The following is a 13,835-nucleotide window of genomic DNA, read 5'->3' as shown; positions in this document are numbered from 1 at the left end:
AAAAGTCCATGGTGTGGAACATCAGATCCGTCTTTATGATACTCGCCCTGTCAGGGAAAGGTCACGGAGATTGGCCCCAGCTGGAAGATATGAGACTACATCTCCAGGAATTAATGTGGGCTGGCAATAACTCTGAATCCCGGGGCCCTTACCCTTCAACCATAGTGGTGGCCCAGAAGAAAAATGGAGCGGTAAGAATCTGCGTTGATTATCACACACTTAACAAAAATGATCAGTCCAGATCAATATACCGTGCAGCGTATAGAAGATGCATTGGATTGCCTCACTGGGAGCAAATGGTTTTCGGTCTTGGACAACCGCAGCAGTTATTACCAGATCCCAATGTGCAAGCAAGATAAAGAAAACACTGCTTTTATATGCCTATTTGGGGTTCTACCAATTTGAGCGCATGCCCCAAGGAGTGTCAGGGGCTTCAGCTACTTTTCAAAGACTAATCGAATGTTGGTGGTAAGGGATATGAACCCATTAGAATATTGGTATACCTGGATGACATAATAGTATTTGTGAAGACCTTGGAGGAAGACGAAGCATGCCTGATGAAGGTATTTGATCGGCTGAGCAAGAGTGGACTCAAATTGTCACTAGACAAGTGTCAGTTCTACTAGACGTCTGTCATTTATATGGGACGTGTCTGAAAAAGGAATGCTTCCAATCTATCTAAATTAAAGGCCATTGCATCCTGGCCGAAGCCCAAGAAATTAACAGAATTGTGATCTTTACTGGGTTCTGCGGATATTACAGACAGTTTGTGAACAATTTCTTAGCCATAGTACACCATTGAGGCAATTAACCAAAGGCTACCCGCCACCCAAAGGATGCAGTATGGCTGATGGAGCCACCAGATTTCAAAATCAATGAGCCATTTGGATATAAATGGACTCTTATGAATGCACCAGTACTCACGTTTGCTGCTGCATAAAAACCATATGTGCTTCATGTAGATGCCAGCCTAGAGGGGTTAGGAGCAGTGCTGTATGAGGAGCACCCTAAGGGCCTAGGACCCATAGCATTCATGAGTCAGGGGTTGGTGCTTTCGGAGAAGAACTACCCGGTGCATAAACTAGAATTCTTGGCATTGAAATGGACAGTAGTGCACTAGCTGCACTATTATCTGTATGGAACCACCTTCGTAGTGCACATGGAAAACAACTCACTTACCTACATTCTATCAGCAGAGAAGTTGGATACTACTGGTCACATGTGGTTAGCGGCCTTGGCTACCAAAAATTGCAACCTGTAGTACAGACCAGTGAAACAAAATATTGATGTTGATGCCCTGTCCCAAATTCACAGGTATGCTCAAGATATGGATGGGCATAGCGAAGAAATTACGACAGCTGGAGTGCCCATATTGTGGATGTCCTTAGAGCCAGACAGCAAGAATTCCAGTAATATCCTAGTGGTCACAGACAATTTCACCCAATATGCTCAAGCATTGCTGCCTGTAACGAGTGCTCACTACAAACAGGACAGCAAGGCTGAGGTGGTGATTTGTAAACACCGACCTGAAGCCGAGAGGCCATGTCTTGTGTGGAAGTTAGTCGTCATGTAGCCGGGTCAGGGTTTGGAGAGGTAAGGTAGTAGATATACTTGCCATGATCGAGGGTAGGAGACTGGAGGCTAGTTGAGGTCACTTAGTCGAGGTCGAGGGTAGTAGAAGGTGGAGTGTTAGATATCCAAGCCGAGGTTGAGGGTTACAGAGGTCTGGGAAGTAGGGTAGGGGTTCGTGGTCATGGTAACTGGAATGCAAGACAAGGTAAGGCAGGGCACGGCGTGCAGAAGCTTGTGGACATCACTTCATCACTAGGTAGAGACTACTATGCTCAGATGATTTGGAGAAAGGATCGCTGAGCATATAAAGGATGGTGAACCAATTGGATGAGCTTTAGCAGATGATTGACTCTTGATTGTAGAGCCAATCCAAGACAAGGAGCACAGCTGAATACGATAATCACTATCGTACAACTTGATTGTCTCGGGCGGAGTTAGCACTGCAGGTGTCCTAGAAGAATCAGCTGTTATGCTGTCAGTGCTAACTTGTGTTTGGAACCAGCACCTGACATCCCATGGACGGCGCCTGCGCATGATCCTGTCAGCGCGAGGTGCATCACCCATGGCGTCAAGAGACATGACATGGAGACGTGGCCTAAACACGATCCTCACACTGCCAATGGTTCAACGAGCTACTACGGTCGCCAAGGTGCTGTGAGACAAGTACTTTGTCAATTATTAATTGCAGGCTAGAATACATTACGATCAGGGAGGGATTTTGAAAGCTGGCTCATGAAGGAATTACTGCGTATCTGTGGAATAAAGAAATCCCAAACAACGCCTTACCACCCACAGGGAGATCCGCAATCCGAGAAAATCAACAGAACCCTTTTGAATGTGATGGGCACATTAACTACTCAAGGAAAAGAACGATAGAGTCAGCATGTGCACCACTTAGTACATGCCTATAACTGCACCAGGAATTCCTCTGCAGGCTATTGCTTGATGTTTGGACGGAAAGCCCAATTATCCATCGACCTGTGATATAATAATTGGTGCAATAAAAGAGAGTCCATGGACAAGAGTTCAAGCGCAGTACAGAGTCTTTTTCCGAAATCTGGGAATACCTGCTAAACACAAAATAGTGAATGGCTGGAAACCAGACCCTTATGTGATAGTTGAGAAACTAGAAGGACTTTCAGTATATCGAGTAAGGCCTAAAAAAATGAGCAGGCCAGTGAAGAACCTACATAACAATCATCGTCTGCCAATAGGTCAGTTAGTACGATGCCCTGAGGGAAAGTATTTCAGAAATAGCAAATCAACCTAGGAGAAGCCCACCAAGCCACTGTAGGCAGGATAAGGGTTGATGAGGAACCAGATCAGGATGAATGATACCAAGGAGGGAGAATGTTAAGGCATTTATCCAATATCCTGGATAAGGAAGAGCGGCATCCTCTTCAAGAGGTGTCCCTCATTGGACCAGCAGCGTCGCAGGATAGAGAAAGACACGTTATCATTGATTTGGACCCTGAGGCAGAGGAATTCACCCCAGAGGGTCCCAATCAACAGGACAGCGAAGTTGAAAATGCAGCAGTGATAGATAGTTGCGAACCTCCCTCAAGTGTACTGTAGGCAGAACATGATTCAACAGATGTGGATCCTCTGAAAAGCAAGGGAAAATAGCAGTAGTAGCCCCGGTATACTCACCATGTCCAAAAAGGGAGACTAGACCCCCCCATGACACTGACCTATGACTCTCCAGGGGTGTCTACAGAGGTTCATGTGATTAATATGACTAGATGGGTGGTACCTATGACTCTAGAGATAGGTGATCCTGGGAGATGTGGGACCATGTGGTGGAACAATACTGAAATATGTAAAAATTGTATGTGTGTAGGTTCCACTATAGCTATTATTCTGTGTTTAGAGAGAGCAACATGTGTAAAATAGTAATGTCATGTGCCAAAATGACTTTAACCGGGTTTTTAACAGGGGAAGGATGTAACCCCCAGTGTGTGTGAGCTCCCACACTGTCAACTGCCCCTGGCAGATTCCTCTCCAACGTGACTGTGATGAACATATGAGCATCCAATAATAAACACTATGGAAGAGCAGGGACTATGTGGAAGAGGGGCCTTTAAGAAAAGGAAAGGCAGCTATGTTAGATTAGATCTGCGTGGGCCGGAGCACTGCAGGTTTCCTTGATGTGTGCAGAGAGATTGCACGTTGTGACAGGAGCTGAGAGCTACAGTTCCAAAGTGGACTAGAGATCATGCGCCGCTAGAGGAGACCCTCAATGGCTATAAAGACACAGTGGTACCGAAGCACCTTTTTGAACAACAGGCCTGCAACAGGTTCAGTACAACACGAGCTTGCCGGCACCATCATAAACCAACATACCAAGGATTGGGTGGATACTTCACAGGGTTGCCACCTTCTACTGAAGGCCAAACCGGAGAAAAATGTAAAAAAAAAAAAAAATTATCTTATTTGGTGTGGTTACATCTACCAGCATCCTGCTGCAACTCCCCCTCCAACTGCAGTGAACATGGCTGTGCAATGGCAATGTCACGCCGTGTAGCATCATGGCGTCACGTAGTGTCCCGTTGTCATGGCAACACGGTGCCATTTGACACTGTGCAGCGTTGTTCACTGCAGATGGAGGGGGAATTGCAGGAGAATGCCGGAGGATGGCGGAGACGCCACCGCACCCTGCCGCACCCTGCCACCACCCGGAGATTGACAGGCTAAACTCGTAGCGCGGAGCTAAGTGCCAAAACCCGGAGTCTCCGGGTCCAACCCAGAGAGGTAGCAACTCTGCTACTACACCACTGACTCACACCTGTGCAGTGCTAGTTTGGGATTGTGTTATATATGTGTACAGGGTGTAATGATCCTCTGCTGAGGATCACAAGGTGCCTGAGTTAATAAGTGTATAGTACAGTAAGTGAATTACCCATACTGTGTTTGTATTTTTCCTGCCATCTGATTGTAGGCCACATGTGGCCCAGTAAGTAACAAGGAACTCGGGCCCCAGCCTCAGAGACATTATTATGTCTGAGAGCTGAAAGTAGAAGGGTTACATGTAGCTTAACATTTCTGGCTACTATGTTGTGAGCATTGCATTGTAGTAACGCAGCATGTTTGTGTGTTAACGTTATGAAAATCCAGTAAAAACGATTCAAACTCCACCATTGTATTTCAAGTTGTACTGTATGCTACAGGAAAAATCAGACAAAGGTTATTCTTTCATTTAAAAACTGTACAATGTTTTATTCAAAGTTTGCATGCATACGGTACTTTCAATGGACAAACACAGTCTTGCTTATAGTGACTGGCAGCCATTGGTTGCAGAATGTGAAAACATTTATACAGTTTAATTAGCTTATGGCACCCTCTGCTGGCTTTTTAAAGTACTATACTGCAGAGTAAAAGAGTACATCAATATTAGGTAATAACCTTTTTTATTTGCACTAGTAATTGATATTTTAAGACAAGCTTTCGAGAGCTCTACTCTCTTCCTCAGGTCAGCGATACTGATTTACAAAGATTTCATGATTTTAACACCGATGTAAAAAAAAACAGATAACAATCTAAGACAGGAGATGCGGCGAATTCATATCAGAAGGTAAAAAAAACCAGACAGAGCAATAAATGGATGGAATGGTTACAGAAATATTTGGAGAGCATGTAGGACCATATATCCATCAGCAGTGCGAAAGAGACAGGGAGAAACGTTACAAACAATTCTGGTAGTGTGTAAGAAATCGCATAATCAGCATTGAGTCCTTTAGTGTCGAGAAGCATTATCATTTTGAATTCAAATGTTTTCCGTTCTAGAGTGCTTTTAAACATTCCTTTGAGGATGTTGATGTTTAAATTATTTATGGAATGATTTGGTGAGAAGTGGTGTCCCACTGCAGTGCCATCTTCCTTCATGGTGTGTTATTGTGTCTCTGTGTAGGTTCGTTCAGGTTTGAAGTTTTTGACTGGTTTCACCAATGTAGCATCCTTGGTCCCATTTGTTGCATTGGATCATATAAACCACATTCCTGGATGTGCAGCAGTATGATCCTTTAACATTGAGTGTTGGCATACAGTAGATGTTTACAAAGTTTGCAGCGTGTGATGTTGCATGGTTGTGTGCCATTCTCAGTGTAATTCAGTTAGTTATTAAGTTTTCTGTTGACAATACACACTAACAACACCAATAGTAGGTGTGCATGAAAGCATAATGGGTTCCCAAATTTTGATTATTGTAAGGATTTTATGAGAATATACAGAATGTAGAATTGGTTGTTACATCCTTCTTTGGTCACAAACAATGTAGTGTGGAGCACTAAGATAGTCTGTATCAAATGAATCACTGATATACTTTAAATAGTTATATAATTTTTTTTTTTTTTTTATATATAAATTCTTATATGTAAATGTAACGGGTATTCCCCACCCAATCGCACATAGAGTGTATGTGAGGGGGAACCTATATGTTACCAGGTGTGGTGCAGTATACCTGTCAGGCTCACAGGAGGTCTGAGCCTCCGCTGTGAGAGCCTGGGGTGAATCCTCTGGAACGTTTCTTCGGTCAGCGCCTCCATCTATGTAGGATTCTAGGAGTGTAGAATGTTCCCTGCACAGGACCCACATATAGTAACCACATACACAGGAGTGTAAGTATATCCGTTTACTATATGCAGAATCAAACATAACACAATACATATAGCAATAATAGCAACACAGCCGTGTCACACTCTGCCACTAGCTAGCAGCTATAACCTTGCCCCTAACTGGGCTATACCCTTACCCCTTACTCTCCCTAACACTGTGTACCCAGAGTCCCACAAGTCCTCTAAGAAACCCAAAACCTAGAGGCGGGATCAGCGCCTGATGTACCGGTTGGTTGGTGCACTTAAAATACGATACCTGCCCCAGTGCTTGGGCACCTGGGCTGCAGACACTTCACAAAGGATCCGCCGCTCTGCGATCTCCTCAGCAATGTACTGAAACTCTGCCTGGCGGTGGGTGGCTCCCGCATGGAGTGATCCACCTTTAGAAAGTCTCTTATCACTGCAGCCGCAGAGAATGATTCCTTGTACACTGACCCTTCTTGTCAGAGCACACAGCACTGCAGCTGTGTCACTGACTGAACTGACTGCTAACAAGGCAAAGTCCATACCTAAGGGGCCTTCCGTAAAGCAGTCACAAGCGGAAGGAGAGTGGGGTCTAGCTGGGGCCTAAGGGGAGACTTCTGGCCTCGTGCAGGAGGCTACTTTCCTCCCTGCACAAACACACCCTCCCCTCTCTGTCCCAGCTCCTAACTGACAATCCCTGTCTGCACACAACATTGTATCTTCTTTGCAGCATGAGAATCTGTCAGCCTTAGTGGCTGTCTGACTGCATGTGACAGGGATCATAGGGCAGTCCCCAGAGGCTGCTGGGAATCGTAGTCCACTAAGGACCTCGTCTCTATTAGAGCCGCGTGCGCGATCTCTACTGCGCATGTCTGAAGCTGTAATGGCCGCCGCTACTCTTAACTAAGCATGCGCAACTTCCAAAAGCTCTTGCACACATGTAAGGGCCACCGCTACCCTTGCCAACCTCTGCGCATTGCGGAAAACTCACGCCAACCACAACATGGCCGCAGCGACTGCTCTGCTTACGTGCAAGCCTCCGCAAATGCGCGAACACATTAAACATGGTGGCGTCCTGCCGCAACTGCCACCGGGAGCCCCCGGGAATGCGCTCGCCCCCGCAGCAGCACACACGCAAGGGGGAAAGAAACCGCCAGACAGGGGGACCTGAGGGACCCTGGCTACATAAAGAATGTGAGGAGATATGTGATGGAAATAACCGCTCTTCCTTCAATTCTATTTATGTGCTTTGTTTAACGTGACATGGTGCATGAGGATAGGTATACAGAGTACAAGGTGGATCAAAAAGAAGATCCGAAAGATTCCTCCACGAGTTGCACTCTATGGGGCCTATGCAGAGAGCAGCGAATTTTAAAATTGGCAAGTTTAATAAAAAGTAGCTTTTTTGGAGAGTTTCATTCTCCATATGCAGAAATGTGCGAATTCTGCTATGTTTAACATGAATGCGTGTGGCGAGTTTAAATTGGCGAGATGCGCGCTGCAGAAATGTGTTAAAAAAAATTCGCGCCTTTTTTTTCCCTTTGCTATGGCCGCGAGCGGCAGCTTCTTGCCAACTTTTCCTGGCGAGGCAAAAAGGAGACAATCGCGCCATTTTATTGGCGCGAACAGCCGCTAGATGCCGTTCGCGCCTCTCTTCATTAGGATATTTTTAAAACTGGCGAGATGGAGGTTCTCGCCAGCCGCGAGGCGAGTTTTAGAAATAGAAAAAAAAAATTGGCGCGTTTTTCGTAACTCGCCATTTTCTGCTGTTTTCTGCGCGATTTTCTCCAAAAAATGGCGAGTTTTGAAATAGCGCTGCTCTCTGCATAGGCCCCTATGTTTGTTTGTCAGGTATCATCTGGACAAATAGTCCATGCATAGGGCCTCATGCAGAGAGCATCGTTATTTCAAAATTCGCCATTTTTTGTACAATTTCGCGCAGAAACCGGCAGAAAATGGCGAGTTACGAAAAACGCGCCATTTTGTTTTTTCTATTGCTAAAACTCGCCTCGCGGCTGGCAAGAACCTCCATCTCGCCATTTTTAAAACTCTCCGAATGCAGAGAGGTACGAACGGCATGTAGCGGCTTTTTCTCATTTTCTCATTTTTGCCGCGCCAGGTAAAGTTGGCAATAAAATGGCGCTCGCCGCCTATAGCAAAGGGGGAAAAAAAGCCGCGATTTTTTTTTTACACATTTCTGAAGCGCGCATCTTTCCCATTCAAACTCGCCACACGCATCCATGTTAAACATAGCAGAATTCGCACTTTTCTGCATATGGAGAATAAAACTCTCCAAAAAAGCTACTTTTTATGAAATTCGCCAATTTGAAAATTCTATGCTCTCTGCATGAGGCCCATAGTCTCAATATATGTAATGGCTTGATATTGACGCTAAATTAGGAACCCAGTTAAAATAAAATAATAAAACTTTATTACATCAAAATAATAAGTGACTCTGTGCCTTTATTTACAGTGTATATTATTTAAAATCCCTTCAGGAGTTGGGTAGAATATAAGTTCCAAATACCAAGTTTATAACTTATAACACATTAAATAATGTGTCTATGGTGAGGTAGCTAATATCTACTGAGACATCTCAAAATAAGTTAGGTACACGGAGTATATAGATATATTTTACTAGATATGCTATTAATATAGCTATCAAATATACTCTAAGTTATGACCTTATTTGATTCCCAAGGAATGTGCTTAAGTGTATTGTCTCTGTCTGTATAGAGAGTAAAGTTACATAGTAGCTGGATATACTGTAGCCATTCACAACACAGTGTAATAGATAGAACCATAAGCGTATTGTTCCAAATACCTTGCACACAATTGCCTGATACCATACATACAGATAGGTGTATGAATATGTCCCCCCACTGTAAGATATCAGAGGCAAACCTTAATAGATTTAAGGAATATGTCAATCAACATAACATGAGTCTCCTATATGGGTACATGGTCTCAGAAGATTATGCTGTGCTTGAATATCAGACCAGGTATCCTGGGTATATGTGCATGGAACGGAGTAAACAATAGTAGGTTCACATGGGTATAATGGGTATATACATATAGACGCCACAAAGAAAGTTCTCCTGGTCACAAATGACCTATAATATAAATCTTAGCGTCTCCTCAGATATTACCCATAACTTGTGGTCTCAGCAGACCAAGGTTGTGTATTTAGTAGCTCTGCACAATTCAAAATAGGTTCGGCAAAAATGGCCACGGCGGGCCAGTAAGCAAGCAAATAGCTCAGTACTAGTAGTGCTATCTAGCAAGGTATACAAGCCATGTTCCTGTGGGAGTGGAGATGTCGCCTCCTGATGACGTCAGACTCGACGTCCAATGACGTGTTTCGCGTGTCACCACGCTTCTTCAGATGGGAGGAGTCTGCGTTCGTGATCCTGCCTAAGGTTTTTATATCCTTCTGCAAGTAGGTGTATCTGTCCGTCTGCCAATCAGAATGGGTATAGCGCTAGGTATCAGTAAAGTAATACCGTTCCTCTTTGAAACATTATGTGGTATTTCTTTTTTATTTCAAAATATGATGATGTATGAGATTCATGGTATTCAATTGTTAAAATTAAATCAAAGGTAAGTATTCAGTAGCAATTTAAATTTTAACAATTGAATACCATGAATCTCATACATCATCATATTTTGGAAATGAAAAAGAAATACCACATAATGTTTCAAAGAGGAACGGTATTACTTTACTGATTCCTAGCGCTATACCCGTTCTGATTGGCAGACGGACAGATACGCCTACTTGCAGAAGGATATAAAAACCTTAGGCAGGATCACAAACCCAGACTCCTCCCATCTGAAGAAGCGTGGTGACACGCGAAACGCGTCATTGGACGTCGAGTCTGACGTCATCAGGAGCCGACATCTCCACTCCCACAGGAACACGGCTTGTATACCTTGCTAGATAGCACTACTAGTACTGAGCTATTTGCTTGCTTACTGGCCCGCCGTGGCCATTTTTGCCAAACCAATTTTGAATTGTGCAGAGCTACTAAATACACAACCTTGGTCCGCCGAGACCACAAGTTATGGGTAATATCTGAGGAGACGCTAAGATTTATATTATAGGCGATTTGTGACAGGAGAACTTTCTTTGTGGCGTCTTTATGTATATACCCATTATACCCATGTGAACCTACTATTATTTATTCCGTTCCACGCACATATACCCAGGATACCTGGTCTGATATTCAAGCACAGCATAATCTGCTGAGACCATGTACCCATATAGGAGACTCATGTTATGTTGATTGACATATTCCTTAAATCTATTAAGGTTTGCCTCTGATATCTTACAGTGGGGGGATATATTAATACACCTATCTGTATGTACTGTATGGTATCAGGCAATTGTGTGCAAGGTATTTGGAACAATACGCTTATGGTTCTATTTATTACACTGTGTTGTGAATGGCTATATCCAGCTACTGTACCTTGTAACTTTGCTCTCTATACAGACAGAGACAATACACTTAAGCACATTCATTGGGAATCAAAAAGTTCATAACTTAGAGTATATTTGATAGCTATATTAATAGCATATCCAGTAAAATATATCTATATACTCCGTGTACCTACCTTATTTTGAGATGTCTCAGTAGATATAAGCTACCTCACCATAGACACATTATTTAATGTGTTATAAGTTATAAACTTGTATTTGGAACTTATATTCTACCCAACTCCTGAAGGGATTTTAAATAATATACACTGTAAATAAAGACACAGAGTCACTTATTATTTTGATGTAATAAAGTTTTATATTTTATTTTAACTGGATGTAAAGAATGTGGCCATGTATAATTCTACATTTTTACCTACGCTGGCAATCGTTTGGTGCTCATGTTATAAATCTGTAAAAATCCTTTTTGTGTGCCTAACTAAATGGCCACCTTCTAACATTGTGCTTCAGTGAAATGCTGCAGCTGGTCTCTAACATATCACTAAGTGTAACACTTTATTGTTACAGCTTTCAGAGTAATAGAGAGTCTGCTCACTTTGTGAAGCCACTTCCAGCTTCTCATGCCAAAGCCAGTATACCATCTTGAAACTGAGACCCAAAAAGTTGAAATAGCTGCCTGTGAGTAGGTTTACTGGCTCTGCACTTCTTTAACCCAGGCAGGGCTGGAACACTGTGTAATACGTCAGGCATAAGCTTATAGGGCTCCATGTTGAAATGGATAAGAAACAAAAAGTGACAAACTGAGTGTTCAATTGCATTTCATTACCCAGAATCCCTGGCTGTAGTGGAAGCATTGTATGCAAATGGTGAGAGGCAGGGGTGTGGACCTGTCTTGGACATAAATGTGCTCACAAGTTGTATTTTATTTGATATATATATATATATATATATATATATATATATATATATATAATTTTTTATTGCAATCTATGTTGGATTTTAATGCTGATTTAGTGTTTAAATAGTTTGTATTGTTCGCTAAATACCTTACTGTGGTAAGGTTTTCCAAGTACAAGAACAGCATGGTAGACTAGACTGATCATAGAGGTTACAAGTGTCTTATTATTTTTAATATATAAAGTTGCATTTCAATGAAATAATGGAAAAATCTAAAATACATATGTTATTCTTTTGCACTTCAGATTCTTGGAACACCTAATGAAGATACATGGCCTGGAGTTCATTCTTTACCACATTTCAAACCAGGTAAGTCAGATTAACACAATAAATACTGTATCAAATTCTAATTGAGCTACATTTATTTTATAAACATTTATTTTGCCATTGGTAAGTCCAGTGTAGTTTCTGGAACTTTTTGTATAATTATTGTTTGAAAACGAAACTGCTATAAGAAATGTCCTAAATAGATCATGTTCATCTTCCCGTTTACAATTTTACTTAATTTAGGGCACTTAGATCATGTATAAATCATCAAGTCAATGGGACTTTACATGCAGTAGCACCCAGATTGGCGCTATCACACTTTACTGACTGTAGGAGTGAGCCTTTTTAAAAAGTGCATGAAAATTAAGATGTAACATTGTGCTGCATAAATAATCTTATACTATATTAGTGAAAGCACTGTATGCCTGCCTGCCTGCCTGCCTGCCTGCCAGCCTGCCTGCCTGTCCGGTGTCCCTAGGGGAAATCTCATTGGTCCCTTGGGCCGCCCCCGCACACCTCTCATTGGCCTGAGGTGGAGGCACACCTCTCATAGGCCTGAGGCGGAGTGACGGGCGGGCCAAACACACACACACACACACACACACACACTCACACACTCTCTCTCTCTACCCTCAACGGCTGACACACACACACACACACACACACACACACACACACACACACACACACACACACACACACACACACACACACACACACACACACACACACACACACACACACACACACACACACACACTCTCTCTCTCTCTCACTCTCCTCTCTCTCTCTCTCTCTCTCCTCTCTCTCTCTCTCTCTCTCCTCTCTCTCTCCTCTCTCTCTCTCTCTCCTCTCTCTCCCTCTTCTCTCTCTTCTCTCTCTCTTCTCTCTCTCTTCTCTCTCCCCTCTCTCTCTCTCCTCCTTAACGGCTGCCCGGCCTTGACCCCCCCCCCCCCCGCCCTTCCCGGCCGCTGGCCCGCAACAACGGAACCCCCCTTTTCACCACTCCGCGGGACCTCAACATCACCCTCTCCCCCGGTGCTTCCCCCCCCCCCCAGAGCACCCTCTCTCCTGGTGCTCATCCGCTCTCCCGGTGCTCACCCGCTCTCCCGGTGCTCCCTCTCCCCCGGTGCTCCCTACCCCCCCCAGAGCACCCTCTCTCCCGGTGCTCACCCGCTCTCCCGGTGCTCCCTCTCTCCCGGTGCTCACCTGCTCTCCCGGTGCTCCCTCTCTCCCGGTGCTCCCTCTCTCCCGGTGCTCACCCGCTCTCCCGGTGCTCCATCTCCCCCGGTGCTCCCTACCCCCCCCCCCCCCCCCAGAGCACGCTGTCGCCGCTCTCACCTTCAGGCCTAGAGGCCGCGCCCCCAGCTCACCATCCCCGCGCGCGCTGCTCCCGCTCTCTCACTCGGGAGCTGTACGGGCCGCGGCCCACACCACCTCCTGACCTGAGCGTCTCAGCTCCGCATCGCCGGGGGAAATGGAGACCGCAGAGGAACCCGAGGAGGAGGAGCGCGACCCGGTGCGAGGTAAGTAACCGCACGGGAAGGGATCTTTCACCCCCCCCCCCCCGGCCCAGCGCTTCACCCGGCCCGGCGCTTCACCCCCCCGGCCTGGCCCTTCACCCGGCCCGGCGCTTCACCCCCCCCGGCCTGGCCCTTCACCCGGCCCGGCGCTTCACCCCCCGGGCCTGGCCCTTCACCCGGCCTGGCGCTTCACCCCTCCCCCGCCCTGGCCCGTCACCCCCCCCCCCCGCCCTGGCCCTTCACCCCCCCCTTCACCCCCCCCCCCGCCCCTTCACCCCCCCTTCACCCCCCCCCCCCCCCGCCCCTTCACCCCCCCCCTTCACCACCACCCCGCCCCTTCACCCCCCCGCCCCTTCACCCCCCCCCTTCACCCTCCCCCGCCCCTTCACCCCCCCCCCCCGCCCCTTCACCCCCCCCCCGACCCTTTACCCCCCTTCACCCCCCCCCTTCACCCCCCCCCGCCCTGGCCCTTCACCCCACCCCCGCCCTGGCCCTTCACCCCCCCCC

General features: G+C 45.6%; 1 protein-coding gene across 4 annotated transcripts in view; it reads left to right on the top strand.

Annotated features, from left to right (window-relative positions):
* Positions 1–13,835, top strand: part of CDK14 (cyclin dependent kinase 14) — a 693,217-nt gene that overhangs the window by 450,011 nt on the left and 229,371 nt on the right. For all 4 annotated transcript variants that reach the window (XM_075587394.1, XM_075587392.1, XM_075587395.1 and 1 more), the window contains one exon: positions 11,784–11,847. In XM_075587394.1, coding sequence (XP_075443509.1) covers positions 11,784–11,847 — 64 coding nt within the window. The remainder of the gene's footprint in view (positions 1–11,783; positions 11,848–13,835) is intronic.

This window comes from Ascaphus truei, chromosome 2 (genome assembly GCF_040206685.1).
Source record: "Ascaphus truei isolate aAscTru1 chromosome 2, aAscTru1.hap1, whole genome shotgun sequence".
Classification (NCBI taxonomy): Eukaryota; Metazoa; Chordata; class Amphibia; order Anura; family Ascaphidae; genus Ascaphus; species Ascaphus truei.
This window is presented reverse-complemented; position numbering and strand designations above follow the sequence as displayed.